This window comes from Ammospiza nelsoni, chromosome 25 (assembly GCF_027579445.1).
Source record: "Ammospiza nelsoni isolate bAmmNel1 chromosome 25, bAmmNel1.pri, whole genome shotgun sequence".
NCBI classification, from domain to species: domain Eukaryota; kingdom Metazoa; phylum Chordata; class Aves; order Passeriformes; family Passerellidae; genus Ammospiza; species Ammospiza nelsoni.
The window spans coordinates 3,184,753-3,210,487 of record NC_080657.1 but is presented as its reverse complement, the minus strand read 5'-3'; the positions used below and the strand labels follow the sequence as shown (position 1 = coordinate 3,210,487).

The 25,735-nt window shown below is 54.2% G+C and overlaps 1 protein-coding gene across 1 annotated transcript; it reads right to left on the bottom strand.

Moving 5' to 3' along the window:
• Positions 1-2,647: 2,647 nt before the first annotated feature.
• Positions 2,648-25,234, bottom strand: LOC132083898 (protein argonaute-1). Its single transcript, XM_059488862.1, has 19 exons — positions 25,112-25,234; positions 18,092-18,275; positions 17,216-17,336; positions 16,906-17,087; positions 16,503-16,639; positions 16,268-16,402; positions 15,927-16,014; positions 14,790-14,937; positions 14,568-14,687; positions 13,654-13,776; positions 13,159-13,292; positions 11,836-12,020; positions 11,525-11,684; positions 11,149-11,239; positions 9,280-9,474; positions 8,986-9,120; positions 8,026-8,127; positions 7,049-7,248; positions 2,648-6,623 (listed from the first exon to the last, which is right to left on the bottom strand). Exons 1-19 carry the CDS (start codon positions 25,134-25,136, stop codon positions 6,515-6,517), a joined length of 2,574 nt encoding a protein of 857 aa, XP_059344845.1. The 5' UTR covers positions 25,137-25,234; the 3' UTR covers positions 2,648-6,514.
• Between the last annotated feature and the right edge of the window lie 501 nt (positions 25,235-25,735).

Below are 25,735 nucleotides of genomic sequence, written 5' to 3'. Positions count from 1 at the left end.
GGCGGCGGAGGCGGAAGTGGCGTGGCCGCCCCGCAGCCCCGGCTCGCGCGGCCGCTCCCGCCCCGCCGCGCGCGCGCCCCGCACGCCGGAAATCCCGCCCGCGCTTCCCCTGCCCCCGCGCGCGCCCCGGCCTTTCCGGGGGAAGGGGAAGCGGCGCCGGAAGCGGGCGGGGCGCGAGCCGGCGCGGTTGTCATGGCAACAGCGCGGGGTTGGGCGGGGAGAGGCGGGAAAGGCGGCGGGAGCCTGAGGAGCCCTGAGGGCCCCTGAGGGCCGGGGCAGCGCGGGGGGAGCCCCGCAGGCACCGCCGGAGCGGGAATGGCCGGGACCTGAGCCACATAAGCCCAGCGGGAGTCAGAGCGGGAGCGCTGGGGGTTGTTCCCGGCCCCGCGGTGTTGTGGTGTTTGAGTACAACGCGTTATGTCTGCGGCGTTTTCTTCCCCCCGCAGCAGCTGCCTGTGCGGCGGCTTCGAGGGCTTCCAGCCCGCTCCCCAAGGAACTCAGCTTGTGTCTCCTCCAGAAGGAGCCCCGCGCCCTGGCCCCGGGGATGCCCACGGGCACGGCGGCTGGGAGCGGCCGCACGGCCCGCACGCTGCACCCGCTCCGGGCTGCGGGAGCCGGGACACGCGGAACCAGCCCGGCTGCGGGAGCCAGAGGGTGCTCGGGCCCTGAACGGCCCCCCGGGGATGGGCACGGCCCGACCCTGCCAGAGCTCCAGGACAGAGCTCTCCGCACAGGGTGGGGTTGTTGGGGTGTCTGTGCAGCGCCAGGCATTGCGCTGGATGAGCCCTGTGGATCCCTTCCAATTTAAGGATATTCCATGATTCATTATTTGATGATTCACTGTATCAACATAAATTCAGAGCTCATGCTTGCCCTGTCCTCATTTTTTGAGACGTTTTAGCAATGTTCAGTACCGCTGTGTTAGGGATATTATACACCAAACAAGCAGAGGGGTGAAAGGGGCAAATGGCATGTGGGGAAGAGATTAGAATGTGCCAGATGCAACAGGCTCACTGCTGGGTCAGGAAGTGACACCTTTATTTCCTCTGCCCTCAAAAGATCCTTTTTTTTTTTTTTGTAAAAACAGTATATTGGGACTTTTCCAAGTGGGTTTGAACCTGCTACTCATTGTGAAGAAACAATGTCATTTTTTGTGATACTGAGAGGGCCCTTCCCCTGGGAAACAACTGGGAAGTACCAAAGAACTGGAATTTGAGGCCAACAGAAGTTAAAGATCCATAATCCAAATGTCAGGGTCATTATTAAGAATTACCATCCTGAAGATTCCCAGCTGAATTAGTCTTTAAAAGCATACATTTAGTTATCAGTTAAGTGACACAGTAAGGATTTTAAACCCATGCAAATTAAAGGTAACCTACTAGAATATTTCCTAACTGAAATGGGGAGTGGGAAATGTGATCTCCAGGATGAAGCAGATACGTGGGAGAGGCATCTCTGCAAACACACACATCCCTCAGGGGCAGCACATCTGGTCCCACAGCTCGGGCACTGTAATCAGCACCAGGGCTGGGGCTCAAATGCTAATCTAACACTTGAAACCAGTTTTCTGACCTGTTTTCCAGGAGTCCATACCCAGCTGCACAAGGCACGATTTGCTGTTGTACCTCACATAGAAAAAGCCCCTTTAAAACTGCTAAAGATTCTTTTAAAAATAGGAGATAGAACCCACAAAGCAGCTGGATGTGTGCAGGACCTGCACAGGTGCCCATCTCAGGGCAGAACTTTCTCGTGCTGCAGTTAGGTAAATTAACTGACAAGTGCCTGCATGCCATTAGCATTTCCTTAAAATTCCTTGGCATTATTCAAAAACCCAGTTACAGCTCAACTGCTAAATCATTCATTGGCTTAAGGTCTGCCCCTGCATCTTTGTAAGGTAAAACAAAGAACTCCTCCAACAAGGAACTCAGAGGATGGTAAACAACCTTCAGTTCTGGACCCTAAAACTCAACCATAGGCTGCTGGCATTGGAGAAGATTAGGATTTTTGCAAGATTTGCACAGCTGGGAAATGTAAAACATGATGGGAAATGCAAAAGACGAGGCAGTGCAGAAACCCAGAGGATCGAGTTTAACCTCAATCCAAAAGGAGTCTGAAATCTGTCCTTAAAGCACCTCAGAGCCAGGAGCCCCTGAAGCACTCAGTGAGGCTGCAGGAACAGCAGATTTTGATGAACATTTCTGTTATCTAATAACCCAGGAGCCCAAAATCAGTCAGTTCTCAGGTGACATTTTAATAAAAGTGGAATTGTACTGTATTCCCAGAAGATTTAAGCACATATTTGCGTAAGTGCTTCTCTCATTGAACTGAGACCTGGACAGTGAGGATGCTGGATCCTCTGCAGTGTCTGATGCAATTCAGCTCCAGTCAGCATTTCCCTGTTTGTCCCCCAGCCTGTCCCGAGGGAATGCCTGGGATGCACATGTTCCTTCCCCACCAATGTGACTCAGGAGTGTCACCCCGACATATTCACATTGCTTTTATTTAGGTCTTCTGCCAACAGTTACAGGGTAACAGACATTTGGGACTGCAAGTCGAAGTTGCAAGCAAAAATCAGGACCAAGGCAAAAAAAAAAAAATCCACAAAGGCAATTAAATCAAATCCAATATAAATACACTGTTCTGGAGCTTTAATCATACTGCTTTCTTTAATAAAGAGGTGGTTAGGATCTTACAGTATTTTCTTTTGGCCTAATCCAAGGATTTTGTTACTCTTCACCAGTCTTAATTCCACACATACAAAAAAAAAATTGATATTCAACCTTTAAAATATAAGCCATATTTTCTTAATAAAATAAGTTTTGTGCTGCTGCTTGTTTAGTAAGTACTGTACATCAAGTGTTCACGGCTATTTAACAAATGGACCATACAGAGTTCAAGCTAGAGCAAAAAAAACCCACAAGAAAAATAACAACCCAAATGGAGCATCCTGTAAACACCCTATGTACAGTCCCACACTTGCTCATCGAAAGGAGGTACGAAAGGGGCTGGAAATCAAACACAAAAGCACTGGAGTCCTGGAAATTTTCTTTCACAACTATTGAAGTGCAAATCACTCAGGCAAGATATGAATTTCACTTGTTTATTGCTCTCCTGCTGTCTGGCTTCCCTTCCTGAAACAATCACATTCTTTTATTTCACACTGATTTTCCAAGAAGAAAACCTTCCGCGAGGCAACGCTGGATGCTTTGAGACATCGTGTGCGATCCCAGAACACCCCGACTGCCCTGGAAACTGTGGGGAGAGGGCAGAGCAGCCCTCCCACCCCGTCCTGCTCAGATAAGGGAAACAATTCTACAGGTAAATGAAAGCTACTCCTCTTCCCACAGAGCTGCATGCACTCGGCAACGCTTCCAGGCGCAGGTGGAACTCGGGAAGGCAGAGCTGATCGGGATGCCCGTGTGGGGTTTGGGGCTAACTACAGATCCTGATATGTACCTGGGGTAACACCTATCCGCTACAGGCAGCAAAACGCACCTCAACATGCAGCTACTCGTTTGCATCTCAGACAAGAGAGGGGGAGAAATGCCGATGCTGGAGCGCGGAGAGGGTACGGTGCATAGTCCGGTATAGAAAACATGCGGGTCACTCCAACCTCTCTAAACTTCTTCAAAGTGGAAACAGGGTTTAAAGGGCACAGCAGCTACTGAGTTTGGCTTTTTTGTTTATCCAAAACCATGAAAACCCAACGCAGAGGGTGAAATAAGGGCAGAACACGATCTGCAAGTCAACAGCTGAGAGTTTCAGAAGCTGTGAAGCTTTTGTGTAGTTAAAATTGCTGTTAAAAGTAGGTGCTACATCAGCAAGTCTTCATTCATAGTTTTCTATGAACAGCCACCTTACAAATGAGTGCAAATCTTAAAGGTCCATTTTACATTTCAAGTCTCAAGGTTAAAAAAAATTGTTACAGAGCAACAAGCTGTTTCTGTAAATGCCCACACTATCTCTTTTCAAATGGTTAAAAATGGCACGTGCTATGCCACAGCTACTAAAAGACATTTCAGAATTCTAGACCCAACTAAAACACTAAAATTAAAACGAGGAACCAAAATACCTTTGCCCCTCACTGCAGAGCAGCAGCCAGGTGCGTTCCGGTGTAATGCTGGTGAACAAACTGATTTGCAGAGAGAACCTTGACCTTGACCCCAGTTTTATTCTTAATGAGGAGCTTTCTAACACCAGGTGAGCGGGAACAGCCCCTCTGAGATTGTTTTGCTTTCAATGAACGTAAGTCAGAGTTCGGAGGATGAGATGGAGGTGCTGATTGGTGTCACTATGCAGGCACTTGTGTAGAGGAATGTAGGCTTCTCATGTTGACACTTAGTGTTGATGTGTTCCCTACGCTCTAAAAGCCTTCCTAAGAGTTCCCTACCTACTGACCACAGATAGGTCCTGGTCTCCTCCCCGTCACCTTGAGGATATACAGCAGTGGAGGTTGACACAAGGTGCAAAGGAGGATATGAACCAAACAGTGTGGTCTTGAGGAAAACAGGACTGTGCTAAACGTAGGATCTTCACCAAACGTGACATCAGTGGGCTCAGCACTTAGTTTGCATAGCATAGTGATGTTGTCACTGTTCACAAACACGTTGCCCCAAAAGAAAACGGGAAGAGTGAATTCCCGGGGTTAGGACAGCTCAATGGGCCAACATGACCAGTGTGGTTTTCATGAAGGCAAGGCAAGTTTCAACGTCAGAAAGTACAAACCAAAGAGGTGGAGATGTGCTTCTGTCCGCGCGCGGGCCAGGGGCAGCGCTCGCGTGGGGCCGCCTGGGAAACGCGTTGGGCAGGAAAATGATACCAGAGCTCTTCCCCTCAGAACGTGGCAGGAGCGTGCGCCTCGTTTGTCTCTTGAAGGAAGCGCTGTGAACACTTTCACAGAGAAAAACCCAGATAATGTGCCCGGATGATATTGGTACTGAGCTGCCACCACGGCCCCGCCACCGTGCGTACGGTCACTGTGCAGCAAAACGGGTCTGAAAAGCAGTGACCAGGTTCCTGTGGGGAAAAAGGCTGTTTTCCTGGTACAAGCACAAATCAGGAGTTTCCCACCTGACAACAACAGGGATTTCATCATTCTAAGGAACAATCTGGTGTGCTTTCAGAATAAAAACCCTGGGCATGAGAGCAGTGATACCATGACACAAAGAGCAGCAAAACCTAGCAGCAGAGAGGGTGAGAGCCTGGAGGTGCTGGAGGTGGGGATGTGGTAGATGGGAAAGCAGCTGGCCCGGGCAGACACATGCCAAATGCACACTGGCATGGGCACTGTGGAGCACCCAGCACTGCACAGGCTGCAGCACTCGTTGGACAGAAATGTTGGAGAGCTGTGGTGTGAGTACACAGCCTCAGGAAGCGTAGGGATGTAAACTCTGAGAATGTTAATGACTTGTGGATTTTGGCAACAGACTCAATATCGTATAAAAATAATGTTTAGTAAAAAAATCCCGGTGTCCATCATAAAAATTAGGGGGGGGAATAAAAGAAAGAAAAACATGGATAGCGCTTTCTGTCCTAATGGGATGGAGATGCCCCCATTTGTCAGAAACAGTTTTAAATAACAAGTAGTACATTGGAAACAGAAATGGGTCAGCAGCCATTAAACGTGTCCTGTATGAAAGTGCACATCTTTCAATGGGGTTTAACCACCGTGAGGTCGTGATCTGACACAAACTGCAACTGAGGACCATAGAAATTAACTCCTTCTGATGGAAATATGGACCACCATCAAGACAAGATTACTAGTTTCCTTACAAGATTAAAAACATTGAAATTTTGCAGCATCATAGTAAGGCACTCACCCATGGAAAAGTCTGTGACTGTTGCTTTGAGCGGCAGCAGCTGACTAGCTTGTAACACGAGGAAGACAGTTTTCAGTTCTGAGCTAAGTGCTAGGGTGCCTTACATTATCCGGGGGGAATAACTCAAGGGTGGGGAACTGTTAGTGTTACAATTCTCCTATAAACTAGTTGGTTTGTTTTTGTTTTTTGTTTTTTTTCCCCTCAACCCATTAAAGCATCTCATAATCTAAAATATTAGTTTTATAAATCTAGTCTTCTGTTTTAAGGCTCTAAAAATCCCCTCCCCCAACCCCCACAAAAAATACCTACCAGCGCCTGGTGGGCAACGGAGGACCAAAGCCGCCAGTTCACAGTCAGGAGTCTCTAGTATTGCATCTTAAAAATGACAACCTGCTTCCGCCTCCCGGGAGTTTTATCCCTTCCCTTGAATGCCTTCATGTGTTTGGTCAGGTCAAAATTTTGCAAAGCCAGAAAAAATTAAAAAAATAATCATCATCGTCATCAGTCTCTTCCAATCCTACAAAGGTGTTGGATCATTCTGTCCCATGGTGCTGGTCTCCTGCCTCAAGTCGACACTGCCTGCCCTGCAGTGATTTCTCATTGGAAAAAAAAACAAGGTGTCCCAATGCTTCCTTTTTTGTATGGCTCCTACAAATCTGAAAGCTTTCTTGAGTGAGGTAACAAAAGTTAGGCTTTCAAGCAAAGTACATGGTACGTAAAGTGTCCTGATGAACCTGCACAGCCTTCGCCAAGGCCTGGGGGTCTCTGCCGTTGCTCTGTCCAGATATATGGCTGCCCTCGCCACTGAAAATCAAGGAAATCACTGTGTAATTATTTCATATTTTCCCCTCAGGAACACTGAGAAACTCCCCTGGAGACAGGGATTAGCTGAGCGCTGGCAGCACAGAAAGCCACCTCACTGCAGTGCACAGGGATGCTGTGCATGCTGGTCACCATGCCTGTACTGCAGATTCCAGCACCTTGAGGCAGCTGGAAATGCTCAGACACCCCAGGAATGCTCCCACAAGCCTGGGATGAGCTTAGGGTAGAATTTAACCCTCCTTTATCCCCGTTGCCTCTGTGCTGAGCCTTAAGAGGATGCAGCTACATGCAGGTCTTCCCCTAGAAACACTCTGCTGCAGCACTCTCAGACACAGGCACTTTCAAACATCAAGATCCCCTTCCCATGCCTGCCTGTGCCCTCCCAGAGCCACAGCTCTGCCCCTCACCTGTCGTGCTCCTTATCCACGAGGTGGTACCGTGCCCGGAACGCCACCAGCCGGGCGTAATAGGCTGGGGCAGGGATGGAGACGGAGCGGGTGCAGCGCACGTAGGTGTGGCACAGCTGGTACGTGAGGATCTGCAGCTCGTCCGCCGTGAACCGGTTGTCATCCCACAGCACGTAGTAGTGGGACGGCCGGCTGGTGCCCTGGGAAGGAGAGGGCCAGTGTGAGAGATGCTGCTGGCACCTGGATGCAGCTGCCTCACATCCCCATCAGCTCCTCCCTGAGCTAAATGATCTGTGATCCAGCCTAGGCAGGAGGGATGCCTGTGCTTCCCTGCTGTGAGAACCCTACACGGCATTGAGGCAGGAAAACCCTTAGCACCGAGGTGCAAAGCAGTACTAATGCTGCTGCCTGGTGCCTGTTCCCTCTGTGCCACACATCCCCCATTGCATCCCCCACTGTATCTCCCACTGTATCCCCACCGACCCAGGCCAGTTCCCACTGTCTGCACAGAGGAGGGGAAGCCGAGCAGCCTCTCTTCTGGAAGCAGCTGCAGTTTTTCCAGTCCGGTTTCTGACTAATCTTGGCTGCCTGCAGCCAGGCAGCTGCAGAGCAGGCAGGGACGGCTGGCCTGGCTCTCCCGCCCACGGGCAGACAGCAGGTCCCTGCTGATGAGCGGGCGCCCCGGCGAGCCCGGCACGCTCAGACACCAGCTGACAAGCTGCTGAATTGGCTGCTCTGATGGAGGAAAATCTCTTAGGAGAGACCCTTGGCTCCAGGAGAGAAACCGAGTACGTGCCACACAATGCAGTAGCGGCACAGACCCTGCACCTGCTTGCCAAACCACCGCAGTGGCAGCTCAGATCCAACTATCCTCAAATCCTGGCTGTTGACAGGGCCAGGACAAATGCATGAGGACAATCTGTAACAGCAGCCAAAAACCCAGCAGCATCCCAAGAGCCAGTGCTGGAGCACAGTACCTGAATGCCTGCATGACTGCACAGGTAGAAGTCAAACTCAAAGGGGTGGGTGATGTTGGTATCCACTGTTGTTCCTGCTGGGATGTTCCCACTCTTTCCAATCTGCAGGGAATAGAAAGAGATCCAAGCACTGCAGAGTTTCGTTATTTCCAGTTGCCAAGAGCACTGTCTTTAACACAGCTGCCCTGTCCCAGGACCATGGTAGAGGGTTTCCATCTCCCTTTGAGATGTAGAGATGGTCTCCAAGTGCCTATTCAGAGGGGACAGAAGCAACTCATCCTACTCTGCTCCCTGCACAAATAGGCCTGCTGGCATTTTTTGCAGGCATCAACACCAGGCATGACATAGCCAATAGCACGGGAAAGAGAGCAGCAGGGTAAGGGCTGGGCAGGGGCCCATCCTACTACAGAGATGAGGAAAATGCCAGGGATCTCTGCAGAGCATGTGCTGGAGTCTGTGCCACAAGATACTGGGGCTTTTATATCCTGATCAAAAACTGTCTTTAGTTCCCAAGATTAAATCTTCCTGCTCATGTGGAGCAATCTGGTTAGACTCAATCTGATCATTAAATTCAGATGAAATCTAGGAACAGTGACAGCAATCAATGTTACTACACAGCACACATGAACAAGCTGTGAGCAAGCAAGGGGTTATTTAGACTGTCACGTCAGCAACTCCAGCTATCACCAAAACAACAGATGTTTTCAAGCTGACAGAGGCTATTTCAAGAGTCACCAGGATCATCAGCACCCAGTAACTCATAATAACAGCAAACAGCTGGCTGGGCTTCTAGAAGCAGACTAATCCATGTGGCTGTAGGAGTCCACTGAGCAGCACGTTTCATTCAGAACAAGCTCTCCCTGCCAGCGGTGAGATTTCCCCTCGGAAAGCCAGGGCTGGCTCTTCCATCAGACAGGGATGAATCAGCCGCCTCCAGCCCTGGCACCCTGCAGCACTCACCCTCTCGTTCTTGTCTGCACAGAAGAGACGGGTGTGATGCCTCTTCTGGACGACGATGTAGGTGATGCCAGGCTGGTAATCCTTTTCCAGTTTGATGCAGGCGTCTCGGATTGCCAGCAACTCATAATGAAGGATCTGGAGAGACAAGAGCACACAGAATGAGGGGACACAGCAGCACAAGGGCACACAGAATGAGGGGACACAGCAGCACCCAGCTGTCCTTGAGCACCCCTAAGGAACTCCATGGCAGCTGGTGCAGCCCCACTGGCAAACAGGGATCTGAGGGGTCCTCACCTGTGGGAGCTGCCCCTCAGGAACACCATCACGGTAGAAGATGATCCTGGTGGGTTTGAAGCGTGTGGATTTGTAGAACTGGATGAGGAGCTCCCTCACCATGTAGGACAAGTCCTCGATGATCTCCTGGCGAGGACGCTGCACGCGCACTGTGGCACAGTACCGGCTCGGGTGGGCGTCCATGCTGCCCACAACCTGCAGTGACAGACAGACAGACAGACAGGCCATGTCTTACACCAGGAAGGACAGAGGGGATGTGGGTCATTGCCAGCTTCCACCTGCTTCCCACAGAAACAAAACAGAACACCTGAACTCACAGATCAGATGGGACAGCAAATACTGTACAGGCAATCAGTGCCCAAAAGGGACATCCCTGGTCACAGCCACATCCTGAAGTCACACTCTGCCATGCCCTTTTAAACGTTTGTGGGAATTTACAGTGAGACAACTTTGGTGGGTGCCATTGAATGCTGTGGCTGTGGGGGACTGCTGCTGCTCTGCCCTTGCTTCACTTCTCCTGCCTGGCAGTGAGAGGGAGTGGGGCTGCCCCAGACAGCCACGGGCAGCCCAAGGATGTGGAAGGTCGAGTCACTGTATGGCAGCCATTGAGCAGGGAGTTCCCACTGCAGTGCAGGCAGACCTCAGACACATCAGAGCAACAGCTCAGGGGCAGCTGGGCTTGGCTGTGACACAGAGCTGGGGGCACAGTGTGAATCAAGGGCTGGCCCATGTTGGGGAACAAACACCCAGCTGCCTCATTCCCCACACTCAGCAGTGACTGTGCAGTGTGCCCCATGTTCCCTGAGCAGAGGGGAAGCACCACAGACTCCACATCCTGAGCAGTGTGAATCTGCTGCCCCTGCCTTCCCCAACACTTTCATTTTCACTTTGCAAACAGCTCTGGGGTTGGGGCTCCCCCACTAGAACCAATGTGTACAAGAAACTGTTTCTTTAGTTTCAGCCACAGACCCACTGCTATTGTCCAACCAGCAACACACCAAGGACACGGTCAAGTTACTTCAAAGGCTCTTCCCTTCTCCTCCCCCGCAGCTTCAAAAAAGCTTTCACAAAAATTAAGAAAAAAGCCCCAGTGGTCCTGCACAAACCACAAAAGATATTTTCAGAGGGGAAGCTCTGCCGCCAGGAAACAGACTGTTCTGTCCCACCCACACCTACAGCAAACAGCCCAAAGCCTTTCCCAACCCCTTCTAATTAAGAAAAAAACACTCCTCCAAAGACGCATTTGCATGCCAAGGAAAACCTGAGCTGTGAGTCCTGGAAAGTTAAGAACTTAATAGGAAAATGCTGACGTGCTTATCCTGCATGGCAACGAGCACGGGGCAGTGTCTCCCAGCCCAACACGGGGCACAAGCTGTCCCTGGCCCTGCTGGCACCGAGCAGCACTTTGCTCCATGGATGCTCATTTTTAATTTGAGAAAAAGGCAAATCCTCCTGCACAAAGGGCTCAGCAGCCCAGTCACGCCAGTTTCCTCCATGTCCCAAACCCCAGCTCTCCAGCAGGGGGAAGGTCTGTGAAGGGCTGCAGCTGGACAGGGATGCCCCAGAATGACTGCATGCAGCACCAAGCTCCTGGCGCTGTCAGGGCCACACTCGGGGCCAGCACACCACGAGCCCCATCTGCTGGCAGCTGCCAGTCTCCCTGCAGCTCCCAGAAACTGCAGCTTTCCTGCATGGAGAGGCAGGAAGGGATTGGGAGGAAACTTCCCAGGACTCAGATAAAATCACCTGACAGGGTACAGGCCTACCCTGAGAAGTGTCATTATGGGGACAGCAGTAACACATGGACACGTGAATCCCATTCCAGCTCCTGCATCCTGCAGGGTTTTGGGCACCAAGCTGTGAACTTACAGCTGTTATGGAGGGTTTCTTCCCATCTCCTGCTGGCGGGTGAGTGACATCAGCTCCGAGGAAGATCACTGGCTGCTGAAAGACAGCAGAGCTGGTGGGAGAGGAGAGAAAACAAGTAGTGAGTGTTTGGGGCCATCTCCGGGCGATGTACAACCCAATGGAGATGAGCAGATGATATCAAGGATATCTCCTGATCTCCAACTCTGGCCTGGACACATCAACACCTCATTATCAACAAGGTGAAACAAGTTACAAACCCTCATTTCAAAGAGCTGCTTTATGAAGGCCCCCTCTTCACCATGTAAAGCAGGCAGGCAGCATCATGAGGGACCAGGGGTACAACCCCCAAAGTACGAGAGGCAGTGGCCATACGAACCGCTGGTGAGGCACAAGGATGTTGTTGATCCCGCCAAGCTTGACGTTGATCTTGAGGCAGAGGTTGGAAAGGGTCTGTGGGGAGGTTTTCACCACATTCTTGACCTGGACGCACTGTGTGGCCATTCCCAGGAGAGTGTCCCCAACACGCTTCACTTCAGCTGTGGGCAGAGGAAGCAGATGAGCACAAGGCAATTAATCAGCCCTGCACCACTTCCAGCAGCACCCTCAGGAATGGGGAGAGACAGCCCTGCAGGAGCCAGCCCTGCTGAGCCAGCCCAAAGCCCCTCTCTGTGCTGGCCCCAGACTCACCGTACACAGGTGTCTTCCCTGGCAGGATGACAATGATGAGCTGCAGCCCTGAATAGGTGTTCTTGAGGTGTCGGAACATAGGCTCCACGCTGTCTGCACCCTGGGCGTACTTGCAGAAGCAGGGCTGGCCCTGGATGGGCATCCCGGCGTCCTTGGAGATCTTGCGCAGCTGGTCTGTGAAGTTCCTGTGTTGGGAGGAGAAGCTGTGAGCCCTGAGCCCTCCTGCACACCAGCTGTGCCACTGAGCCCCACGGCCGAGTGCTGCAGCACAGCACAGAGACAGGGCCATCAGCTCTATGGCACCCGCACATGCATGGAATAAGAAACACAAGATCAGCACATGACAGGGCTGAACTGTCCCCTCTCAGTGCCCTCTCACCCATGTACTGACTCTTCCTAATGCAATGGAGTTGAGCCCTTCTCCCTGAGGAAGCAGGAGCAGCAGGGAACAAACCTGCTGCCTGCAACAGCTGATTTCCAGGTGACTGCAAAGCTGATGCCAGCCTGCACTTACCACAACTCAGCCACACTCTGGATTTTGGGAATGCCAAGGATTTGATGCCATAAGAGCCAGAGGGAACAAAGGGCTCACAGCTCTGCTGCAAAGGGATCACGGGAGGAGTGCAGTGTCACTCCCACCTGCACCCAGGTACTGCAGACTTGGACATTCTGAGCTCTTCCAAACCCCAAACACTGACCATGCCAAACACACAAAGTGCTCACCTTGATGCATCCACTCTCAGTCAGGAGAAACCTAAGGCCTCAGAAGAATCCAAAAACAAAGTGACCATTTCCCTAAATCAAATAAACTGTTCCTGCTCTGTGTCACTTTGCTAGAGAAACATATTCTCTAAACCACCGAAGCTTTTCAGAAAGCCCAAAACTTCTCTGTAATAACCGGTGGAAAGTTAGTATGCTTCCTACATTAATTACATCATTTCAGATTATTGGGAAAATTTTTAATCCTCAGAACCTCTTCTCTCAGGAGATTCAGAGTTCAATACAGCTTTAAAGCTGGCAGTTTCATCTCTCAATACTGCAGCTCCCTGATGCAAAGAGTAGATTGAGAGGAGCCTGACTGACAGCTCACAGGTACTCACTCCAACCTGGCAGCTTTGTGATGGCTTTGGGACCATCTGCAGCTGGGACAAACCGGCTCTCTGGATAAAGCAAAAGCAACAGGAACTGGACACCCCACATCAGATTGGTACCACAAGCAGTGGAGATGCCAGACCCCCAGTCCCCAGCTGTGAGCAGCAGTGTGGCTCTGCAGCCACGGCCCCTCTGCCTTCCCCCACCCACATGGGCTGCCCCTTTCCTTACTTCAGCACCTCCTCTCGACACTGCTTCTGCGGGGCAAAGCAGGCAATGGCCCAGACTTTGATCTCAATGCCGTTGTAGAACTGCTTCCCTCGCATGTCCCACACACCCTGGTTGGGAGTTGCAATGGCCCGGTTCTGCAAGGCAAACAGAGGGTCAGAGCACAGCCACAGCCTGCCTGGCCCCTCAGCCCCAGAGCCCTGCATGGCCTGGGGCTGTGCTCCCTGTCCCAGTGCTGGAGCTGACTCCCTGGCAATGGGCACAGCCTCAGCTCCTCAGCAGTGAGAGAAAGTTCACCCGAGCTGCCCTATGCTGAGCACCCCTCTCCTCTTCATCTCATCACCAATGACTCTTGGCTACAACTTTCAGAACCAGGTATATTGCAAAAAACTCAAAGCCAAGGCACTTTGATAAAACATTCCAGCTCAGAAGCAGTGTTTCCAGCTGTGGACAGCATCTCCCTGCACAGTGCAGCCCAGCCCAGGCAGCCCCACTTACCCGGCCTCCATACTGTAGGATGGGAGCTGGCAGGACCCGCCCTGTCACCTCTGTCATATCATCCTTCACCTTGATCCCAAACTCCTGAATGTATGGATCCAGGTTGTAGCTGGCATTCTTCATCTGCAGAGGGAAGGAAGGCCATGGGAGGGAGTAGGACCAACTGCTGCATCCCAGGCAGCTGCAGCTGGCCAGGAAATATGGACACCTGAACCCTGTTCTCCACAGAGCTGCAGGTGGAGCACCTCTGACAGGGGAGGCCGAGCAGATCAAAACTGAGGCCCAAATCCTCTCCTGCCAACTAATCCACGGAGACCTGATTTTGAAACACACTAACCAATGCAACTAACAGCACAGCCTGCTCCTGGGATTTAAGACTTCAACAGGATGGTTCAGACTGGCAAGAAACTTATCAAGAGCCCAGAAGGAATACCAAATGTCCCTGGCTTCAAAATCCCAGATGTAATGTTTGGGGAACAACAGCCCCGTTAACCAGGGGCCAGGCACAGAGTTCCTGTACTGCAGCCCCACCACAGACAGCCCCACACACACCACAGCCAGGGATGTGTCTTTAATCTGTTTCCCATTTTTAGTTCCAGCTCCCTTTGGATCAGGCTCCATCAATGCAAGGGCCTGAATTTGTGGCATGTGCATTTGTGTGGTCTCACTGAGCCAGGCTCACCTGTGCCACTGTCCATTACATACACACAGGCACCACTGCACAGAGATTCAGTGGGAAAAGGGGGATAAAACCCCACCATTAACCTCACCAACACCTCCTCAGCAGGTCACAGCTCTCCACCACAGAGCAGCTGAGGAGCAGAACCATGGCAAAGTCCACCAGGGACACAATGCCATAATCTGCCATTGGTGCCAAGCCCCAACCCTGCCTCCCCAGGACTTGTGTCACATACCAGTCTGCTGATCTCCTCCTGCCTGTCTGGGGCAGACCTGGCTGTTGCTTTTATCATGGTTGAGGTTTGATTGTCCGTGAGCTTCTTGATACACCGCTGGCCTGCCACGATGTTACACACCTGCACAGGGAGGGGACAGACAGCAGCCATGTGTTGGGGACAGGTAAGACACGAGGGGACCACAACTGAGCACAGCTCCAAACCACAGGTGCCAACACTCACCTCCAAGGGAAGGTACGTGTGTTTCTGTTCCTGGCCAACCTGGAGACAGGGCAGGTGAGGGTATTTCAGCTGCAGGTTGTATTTCTGCTTGAAGTACTGAGCCACTGTGCACTCCACTGTCTGACCACTCTCCAGCTGCAGGGGGAACCTGGCAGAGGCAGGACACAAGGCATGTACCTACTCAGAACAGACACTTCAGACCTCAGGCACTATGTACTGTGGCTGGGAAAAGGGAGCTGCCAGGCTCCCGCCCTGAGCTGCCATGCAACAAAATAAAACATCAGGGCAGATGTTTATTGCAGGACCTGCCACACATGCCATGGTTGGGCACAAAAGTACAACACTGTCACTCAGGAGGGCTTCTGTGCCTGGTGTCCTCTCTGGGAGCTGAACTGAACTGCAGGAAAAGGCTAACTGGCGTCTCCAGGTACTGGACAGCACTTGCAGGGTGGGCAGAGGGAGGCAGGAAGGGAACATCTCCCTTCAGAAACAGGGGAAAAAATCAAACTTTCTGGCTGCAGGGCTGAGAGGTGCCACGACACAACTGGAGTGCAATACCCATCCTCAGCCAGCAAGAGCTACTCCCAGCCCCATAAAGAGCTCCATGAAAATGCAGAATTGACCTGATACTCTGTACAGAACCAAAATTACAGGAGAGCCAGGCTGACTACATCAGCGAGGTGCCACATTCCTCCTGTGCTCGCCAAGCCCCAAGGCTGTGACCCATGGATGCTGACGCACAGAAGACACTGAGGGGTGCCCAGGCCCAGCCTGCTCTCAGGCACACACAAAAAATTCCAAGGCAGACACTCGTGTTAGCTCCTGATAAAGTCTCTGCTCTGGCAGTGAGTATTTTAAGAATGAAGAAAACCAAACCCGGAGGTAAAAAGTAGGACAATTCCTGGCATGTCAGCTCCCGCCCGCCGCCGCGCTCTGCCTGCCAGACACAGCATCCTCTGAGCTCCCATCTCCCTGCATCCCACTCCACACATGGCACAGGGCTGCAGAGCCCCACACACGTCTCCTTTTGCCATCAAAGACTGGAGCTTCCTGTTCAGCTCTCCCTAACGACACCAGCAGCTGTTAACAAGGAGAGCAGCGAGGATTTTTCCAAGGGCATCTGCCCACCCGCCTTACGTCTGGTGGCTGGCTGGCCGTCGGGTAACGTTACACACACGGTATTTCCTCTTCATCTGCCCACAGTGGGTCACCTCCACCTTCAGACCTGATGTGAGACAGGGAGACAGCACAGTCATGGTGAAGATGGGAGCAATTTCCCTTTGTCCCTTCTCCAGGACACTGTCAACAGCTTCCTTAACTAATTTTCTGCTGGCAAATACCTCAACAATAGCATGAGGGAGGCAGTGGTGCCCCAGAAGACATTTAAAATGTAGCCCCACCTTACTGCAGGGGCTAGGTGGGACACAAGCCACAGCCAGTGTCAGGGGACGGGTTCCAGAGCTCTCTGGGGGCTCTACCTTTGATCTCCTTGGTGAAACGCACTCTCTGTGAGTCCGTCAGGGGCTTGGGCTGCTCGTCGATGTTCCGGATGTCCAGCACCTCACACATGAACTCAATCACAGGCTGGGCTTTGTAGAAGGCAGTGGCCGACACTGTGGGACAGACATCACAATGTGTCTCTGCTCTCAACCAGCCTTCCCAAATACACCCAGCCCTCCCACTACAGCCCCCCAGCATGAGAAATAACGTCACCATCGATGTTGAGCATCATCTTCCACATGGCAGGCCGGACAGACTGGTGGAAGCCGAACCAGACCTCCCTGCCCCCTCCCAGGGGGTGGTAGTAGCCTTCAGGGGGGGAGAAGAAGGAGCGGCCAACGGGAGTGTACCTGTGAACCAGGGAACCTGTGAACACCTGGGAACCTGTGAACACGTCAATGGCACACACTGCGCCCACAGCAGCACCCTCAGACCCTCGAGCTGGCACTCACCCTGCCAGCTGCATCTATTTCTTTTACAGGAGCACCCAAGGACACGGCTGGCACAGCTGCCTTCTCCAATGACTGTCAAGGCCAGTCTCAGCCACAGCAGCCTGCCAAGGGCAGCAGTCCCCTCCCCTCCCTGGCACAGCCCCACTGTCCCTCAGTGCAGGTACCTCATGGAAGCCAGGTGCCTCATGGCAACATCCAGAGCCTGGACAGACTCCAGTGGGACAGGGATCTGCCCGCTGACCAGGGCCTCGTGCAGCATGCGCCAGCTCACGATGGCCATCCATTTGATAGAGACTTTAAATATCCTGTCCTTGCCTTCCCCTGGGATCGTCACCTCAAAGTCAACCTGGGTGCAGGAGGGAAGGGACAGTGACCATGGCATCCCTGCAGGATGAGGTGAGGTTGCTTTCTGCTGGTCTTTCCCAGGCAGGAGGGAGGTCACAGTGCCCACATGGGGCTCGCTGCCCCTCTTACCCGCTCGTTCCCAATGGGTAAGGCTGTGACAGTGTAGATGTTCTTCTTCCCATCATAGACTGGTTTTCGGTCACCAAAGATCTGTGGTTTGAAGTGCTGCACCATGTACTCCACGACTTCCCTACACAGGCGGGAGATAGATAGAGGAGCGGGAGGAGAGAAGGGAGAGGTTTGTTTTGTCACTTTCTTTACAGCCTGATACCTTCTGCAATCTGCTCAGTCCACCCCAGCCTCTCTCCCTAGGGCAACTGAAAACAGAGCTGAGACCTGTGGGGCAGGAAAGCCCCTGGACAAGCAGACATGTGCCTTGTCCCACAGCTCTGCCATTGGCTTTGGCAGAAGGAGTGTTCATGGCACTGGGGGGAAGAAGGAGTGTACATGGCACAGGGGAACACACAGTGGCTGGAGCTGCCTCAGTGTGACTCGCTGCTGAAAGCACATGCAGCATCTGCTCACCAGCCCTTGGGGCACAGAGCTCCCCAGGCTGCAGGGGCAGGAGGGGACAGACAGGGAAGAGCACATCAAAAAGAAAAACAAAGAAAAGAACATGATGGCCTGAGGTCTGGGCTTGCTATTTTTAAATCAGGGATTGTTGCCAAAGTAGCACAGCTGCTTTGGAGCAGCAGGGACTGTGCTGAGGCTCCAGACCCCTCGTGCTCCCAGGCCAGGAAGCAGCACTGGCTGCACAAACATGGCTGGGGGGTCCAGCCACCTGTGGGCATCATGCAGTGCCATGACCCCTGCCACTGCTGTGACCCCTACCATAATGGTCACCCTAATGGCTTCTACTGCAAAGACAGAGACAGGCACTTATAGAGTCTCCACTAGGAAACCAGAAGCAGGGAACAAGTGCCAAACCTCTAATACTTGCCTTACCTGTTGACTCTGCGTGGACATTTATCGGGTTTGATATCCACTTCATAATGATACACATCGATCTTGGGAATGTCCACTTCAAAGTAGTTGGCCAGGAGCTTGATGGGCTTGCCAACAGTTCCTATCCCAGGCCGACGTGGTGCTTGGAACACCTGCTGCAAGGGGGGCAGGTATGCGCCTGCAGCTGTGGAAGGGAGCACAGGTCAGGAGGGCTGCCAGGGACCGCATACTCACACAGACAGACAGACAGACAGATCTCAGAGTCACAGCGCTCTCCATCACCACATCCTGAACTGGAAGGTGTCCCACTACCCCTCCTCCTGGCAGGAGGTGGCAGTGGCAGAATTCAGAGCAGCACACCAGGAAGCAGCTTCCCTGGGCACCATCTGGGGAGCATTGGTGCCAGCCAAGCTGCTGAAGGGCAGTGCCAGGCACAGGGGCCCCATCAACTCCCTTGGCACAGGCTCCAGCACTGCCACCTGCTACGGGAGAGCAGCACCAGCTCCATCATCATGGTGCCCTTTCCAAGGGGATGCAATTCCCTGGATACTCTGTCAGCAGGGACATACAGACACATGCATTTCCCCTTCATTCCCCAGCAAATTCCAATTCACGAGAAACAGGAAATGCATTATTCCATCTGCACTACACAATTGTTGAACGGCTGGGTTTTGCACAAGAAAAACCCCAAAGCAATTCCAAACCAATCCCAAATCCCCACTTGAAGCAGTGTGGGGACCTGTAAAGAGGGAAATACCAGTTTTTCCACAACTCCCATTAGAAAGACTCACTTATGAAGTTTGGGAGATGCAGGATGGCACCAGCACATGGCTACATGACTGAGCTGCATTTGTAAATCAACAGCACCCTTGGACTCAAATATATCTGAAAATATTGCCAAGGAATTATTCCACCCCGCTGCTCCCTGAGGTGATGAGCTCTGCCCTTCCTGCCCCATTCCCACCTTGCCCATCTCCACCCCTCCCTGTCTGCACCTTCTATTTGTTCCTCAAACCCCGTGAGGTCCGAGCCAGCTGGGCCGCTGTGGGGATCAGTGTGGGGGTACTTGGAGAGCTCCACCTGCACAGCCAACTGTCCACACCGGCCCACAGACAGCACCCAGCTCCAATTCCAGCTCCTGAACACATGGTGCTTTTAGCACCCCTTTCTCCCATCCACTTTCTTTTTAAATCCAAATTTCCATTCCAGGCTAAAAATACCAGAAGCAGAAAAACAGCAGAGCAGCAAACTAAGCTTCAAATTTGCCTTTTACTTTTGCACCCAAACTTTGCAAGAGTTTTCCTGCCTATGGAAGGCCACCTGTGCTGCAGGACACTGAGGGGATGGGAAAACTCCTGTGAGCATCCAGGGGCTGAACTGCTGGATTCAGAAGTTAATTCTCCAAAGCCAACCTCTGCTCCTGCTTCTGCCCTGCAACAGGAGCTCAAGACCCAAAATCTGCTGGGAGCCCCAAGCTGGGGCTTGCCTGGCCCCAGCACCTCCTCAGACACAGCAGCACAGGACTTGGAGCAAGGTGGGGATCCCTGAGTTCACCATGGGGCTCAGACCCTGCAGGCACCCACAGCTGCCCCAGGACAGGGTGAGTGCCAGCCGCCCCCAAAAAACATCTGTGCTGCACTTCGGAAGAAGCTCGTTTGAAGGAACTGATTTTCAGATGAGCTGCTCCCGGTATAAGTCATGTCTCCACATGATTAACATTTCTTGGCAGTGGCCAGATCCCTGGCTGCGAGCTGATGCATTTTTAAATCATGGCTCACAAGCAAAGAGGTATTTGCCAGTGCTGCTGGAGCCTCCCAGTCCCTGAGTTTGAGTGAGGAGCCAGACCGCCCACCTGCAAGATCTGTCAGGGGACAGCAGCTCTCTGCTGCCCTTCCTGCAGCCACATCAAGGCCAGAACCGACAGCTTCTCCTCCTCTGGATCATCTCACCCCTCAGACAATCCTGGCAGCCGTGTGTGAGCAGGACCACAGGCAATTCCCTGTGCCCGTGGTGACCCCACAGATGCAGGGAACACAGGGCAGTGGCCACAGTTTGACAGCTGCTCGGTGGCACTTGGGTGCCCAAGAAGAGCTGAAGGCAGTTTAGGGCTGGCAGGAGTTGCAGAGGTATGATCAATTTGCCCCACAGCAATCCCACACTTGGCACTGCCTCGGTCACTCCCAAACTAAGGCTTATCCATGCAAACCCTTTTGCCAGAGCATCCCCAGATGCCTCATGAACACAACACCCCACAATTAGGCTCATGAATCATAGCTGAAGGAAGGAGCCAGCCTCCAGCAACACAAAAGTTGGCTCAGAATTTTGATTGGACACAGAAGATACAGCAAAGACAGGGTAAGATAAACGGGCAGAGTGGCCAGAGGGAGCAGCACCTGATGGCACAGGAGATGCTCTGCAAAGACCAGGGCAGGACCATGACCAGCATCGAGGATAGGCAAGTTCAGTGCTGGGCTGACTCACAGAGTTTTATTTTGGTGACCACAACACACAGTCCCTGAATGTTGACAAGCCAAAGCAGCTGCCCAGGCAGCACCTCCAGCATGTGAGGCAGGCTCTCACCCAGCCTTGGCTGCTTCAGCCCAGGTGGGAGAGACCCCCAAAACCTTTTGCTGAACATGCAGGCTTGGCTCATCCTTTCACATGCTACATTCCTGCCCTGGAGCACTCAGGGTCCCTCCATGATTTGCCTCAGTGAAAGCCACCCTTCTCCTGGCTCGGAGGATGCTGCCAGGGAATCCTGGATGGACATCTCGGACAGACATCTCGGACAGACATCCCCAGGCACCTCATGCCTGAAGCCGGCTCAGGCAGCAGCAAAGGAGCCAGCAAGAAGAAGCCTCGTTAAAAAGCTACCCAAAGTGCATGGAAACAGGGGGGCTCCAGCACATAGTGGGGCTCCTGCATGGGGGGGTTGGCTCCTGCATACCTCGACTCTCCATGGCGAAGCCGCACAGGCTCCCACTTTGTCATGTAAATGTGGGCGCCGGGGCCGGGGGCTGCAGGGCGAGTGTTGTTCCTGCAGCACAATGCGGCCAGTGAGCGGGATGAAATCCGCTGCCATTAGAAATTCCGCGGCCCGGGAGGAATCACAGACTTTCGCACACAAAGCCGTGCCCTGGGGACGCGCCGGCGGCGGAGCATCGACGCCCTTGCACCGGGTACCGCGGGCAGAGACGGCGGCGAGGGCAGAGCCAACGAAGTGAGAGCAACTTTGAGGTAATTAGCGCTGGAATACGCTTTGTTTCTGTTATTTATTGTAACAGCTGGGGAACACGACCCGCTGCCCAACAGCTGCCTGCGCCGGGCGAAGCCGCCGGTGGGACGGCATGAAATTACCATGTCATTGAAATCCTCTCCAGCGCCGCATTCAGCCGAGGGGCCGCGGGAACGGGGCCCAGACAAAAGGGATTTTTATTGCGGCGGCGGCGGGTCCGTGCCGGGCCCTGTCCGCACACCCACCCGCCAAAATACAGCCGGTAATCACGGAGGTGCAGACACAACAAATGCCACCGGACACGCAGCGTGTCCATCCTCACCCTGAGACATCTTCATCCTAAACCACCCCAGAATCCCCCCGGGAAATGAAATCCCTGCCGGGGAGCAAAGCAAGGGGCTGCACCAGTGGGAAAGGCAGCTCCTGGGGAGGATGAGCAATTGGCATTCCCGATCTCCAGGCTCGACAGCTTCAAAACCACTGGCTCTAAGGAGACCAACACCATTCCATGCAGCCCAGACTTCAAAAAGCCCCATCTCAGCTCTGCCAAGCCAGACATCGCCGCCTGTTCCTCCCGAGCGACCTCAGCACTGCCAGGGTCACGCAGCTGTGAGTGCTCTTTGGTTTGACACCAAACTGAGTTTCAGCAGGTGATGCACACACGGGACAGAGGCTCCATCTGCAGCCATCAGAGCCCAGCATTAAATCTGTCTGTGCACCAGAGCCTGGCTTGCTGAGGGCACAGCTGAGCTGCCCAAGCTCTGGTTCAGCCCTGCTCTGGGGTGGCTTCATGCAAAAAATGAGTCAAAATGGGCTTTAAACGGTTTTACTACAGGACTGACATCTGAAAACTGCTGAGTTCTTCATATCCTCACACTAAACATTGCAAAGGACACTGCTGTGCTTCCCACTGGAAATCACAGGTGACACCCTAAAGTGCAAGCCATAAACCTGCCTGGCCGAATGGTGTCCCTGCACTCTTGGGACGTGCAGTCCCACAGGCTGAGCCGAGCAAGAGGGTGAAGCTGTAGGGGCTACAACAGAGCCCAAGGAACAGCAGCAAGAGGGGTGCCACCCCCATCACACCCGCACACGAGTTGTACTCCAGCTGCTCTGGCTCTGGAGAGCAGCGTGGTGATGCCAGCGGTGTGGTGATGCCAGCAGGGTGATGCCAGTGGTGTGGACACAGCTCAATCATGAGCTGACCCGTGAGGGCTCTGCCAAGCTGGGCTCAGCTGTCCAGCAGCTCTCTTTTCCATCCCTCTGACGGGTTTGAGAAACACTGTCACAGCAAGTGCCAGCACCCCTGCTGAGCACACCGGGTGACTCTGCTCAGTGACCCTGGGGTCCCCGCTAATGGTGCCTGGGCCGGGTGGAGGCTGAGACGCCCTGCCCAGCCCTGCGGGGTCTCCTGCTGCTCCTGCGCTGCCCAGGCAGCAGCCAGGGAGCGCAGAGCCAGAGCCGCAGACAAAGGCGGCCCCCAGTGCCGGAGGGACAGGACAAAAGCGACGCCGGCTCCTCTCTGTCCCATCACAGCCCTGCAGTGGCACCGGCTCCCGGAGCGGAGGCTGAACCCGCCCGTGGCTCTGCACACATCACCCTGCCCAAGGAGCAGCTTCTCTGCCTGATTTGGCTTCCTCCTCGCGTCTGCCATCTTAATAACTTGTCTGTGTTTTGTTCTTCCCAGGGTTTAGGGAGAGGCTGCAAAGAGTGTTTAGAGATAAACCATCCGTGCTGTGTCTCCAGGCAAGGTGCTTCTCCTGGCTTTGTTTCTCAGCCTAATCCTGTCCCAGAACCAGGCATACGCAATTTCGTGTTTCCTGAAGATAAAGAGCCCCAACAGATGGAGCAGCTTTGGGGTTTTTGCAAGGTTCAGCACAGGAAGACAACGGTTGAGATTAACAGCCTTTAGGAAGTTCACAAGGGATAAACTAAAAGTTGTGGGAAAATAAGTTTAGTTTTTAAAACCACCGCATGTGTGTGCTTCCCCGAGTGCTGTCCATCCCGCTGCCTTTCCAAGCATCTCCATGTTGGGCACATCCAGGCACACGCCAGTTTCTGCTTTATTGCCCTGATAAGCCACAGCATCATCAGAGCTCACATGCAAGGCTCAGGGTCTGGCACAAGCAAAGGGTTTCCACAGCAGGGCAGGATTCACAGCAGCTCTGACAACATGGGGTTCATGAGTCCCCTCCCAAGGGGTAGGAGCAGATATCCCCCAGTCAGACAGAAGGGGAAACTCCCAAAGGTGCAACAGCAGAGCCCTGCTCCCAGTGCAGCCCTCACAACCCAAACCTGTCCACCAAGTGCATGCCCATCACAACACAAGAGATTATTTTAAAGCACCTTAAGAGCATCATTTCAGGCTGGGGGAGGAGGGTGCCTGGCAGCGTTATCTTCGTGGCCCTGAGGCAGCAGTGCTGCTATCGCCCCAAGGCGCTGGCAAAGCCTGTGGTGCCGCCAAATCACGGCTTCCAGAGGCCATAAATCAGCCCAAACACAAAGCACCCAGCAGCCAGAAGCTAAGGCAGACAGAGGGAGATTTCTGTGTCACACTTTAAGTAAACATCGTAAGAAAGGACTGAAGTTTACAAATACTCAGCAGATTTCTGTCAAAATCTCACCAGGCTGATGGGTTATGGAGGGTGGCAAATGCACCAGCACAAGAGAGAGGTGGTAGGGCAGTGACTGCCGATCCCTGTGCCTTGTCCCTTGGAAGGGCAGCAGCTCCCCATCCCCATCGCCCCATGCCTCAGCAGGGCAGTGACCCGCATCTCCATCACCCCATCCCTCCCTCTGCCTTATTTTAGGCACCAAAATCCTTCTGCGACTCATCAGCACAAGTTGGCGATGCTCAGGCCAGGCACAGGAGCGAGCAGCAGCTGATGCTACTGCCTAGGGAACAGCTCCCCAAACCCCCGCGGAGCTGCCCGGCACCAAGGGCACTGCCAGCTGCTCCCGTGCCCAGCCGGGGGGCGGAGGTTGGGGCAGGGTACACGGGGGTACAGGGTGGCTCTGGAGCTCGGCCCCCGGGGCCAGGCTCGGCCCCGGCTCCGCGCATGCCCTGGCACGGGCAGGGGAGACGCTTCGTGCTGTCACGGCACACGGCGTCGCCGGCCTCTCGCCAGCTGCAGCCGGCGCCCCGCTCCCTGAGCTCGGGAACGGGGAGCTGGGGCATGAAATGGGAGCTGGGGAGGGGGGGAATGGCAGGGAAGGGTGTGGAGAGGCAGCCGGGGGGATGGATGGGGGTGGGAGATAGAGGGAATGGAATGGGAGCTGGGGGGAAGGTTGGAAAGCTGGGGGGATGCTGCTGCTGCTTTGTGCAGAACAGGCCCCTTGAGCAGGGCTCGCTCCGCGCTCTGGGGACCTGCGGCTGGACGTGACCCCGGCCCTGTGTCCCCTCCTGCGAGGTTTCTGCGGGTCCCTCCATCGCCCCTTGCGCAGCGCCCACAGCGCTGCTGCTCTCGGGGCACCCGGGGGACGCGCCGGCCCCGCAGCCCCCCCGCAGCCCCGCTGCTCCGAGCCGCGCGCTCCGACACCCGCCGATCCCCGGCATCGCCCCCGCACATCCCGCGCCGCCGCCACATCCATCGCCGCCCGCCGCGGTCCTCTCCGCACACCCCTACACCGCGCTCCCCGCCCCGGTCCCCACCCGGTACAGGCCCCCTGGCCCCCGACGCACACCCGTCCCCCGTTCCACCGGCCTCATCCCTTTCGCCCCTCGCCGCTCTCCCGGCGCTCCCCGGCGCGCAGCGCTCCGACCTCCCCATCCCCGCCGGCGGTACCTGCTCCCGAGGGTCCCGCTTCCATCCCATCCACGCGGGCGCCGCTCCGAGCCGGGGGCCGGGGCAGGGCCGTGCCGGGGGCCGGGGCCGGGCAGGGCCGGGGCCGGTGCCGCAGCCGCCTCACGCCCCTCACGCCGCGCGCACGCGCCGCCGCCGCCCGGCCCCGCGCGCAACAAAGGCGGCGCCCGCCGGCCCCGCCGCCATCTTGGGGCCCGCGGGGACCGGGGGGAACCGGGGGGAACCGGGGGACTCTGCTCGGGATAGCGGGGGATGCCCAGCCGCGGCCTCGCTGCAGCCGGGGAGCGGCGGAGTGCTGTCCACCCGCCGGCGCTCGGGCACCCTGCTGCGCCGTTGCCACAAATATTTATTTCGTGGGTTTATTTCGTGGTTTTCCCTTTTTTTTTGGGTTTTTTTTTTGACTTTTTTTGTTTGGCCGGGCCGAGGAGGAAGGGCCAGTCCTTGTATCGGCCGCTGTACGGTCATTTCTGACGTGCCCTGAGTCTCGCCAGGCAGGAATTCCCCGTGGCCCTGCTCCATCTAAATGCACATAACCGAGAGAGAGTCCCATTCCCCTTTCCATCCTGTCTCCCACCACGTCCCAGACCTGTCCTTCCCAGGAAGCGC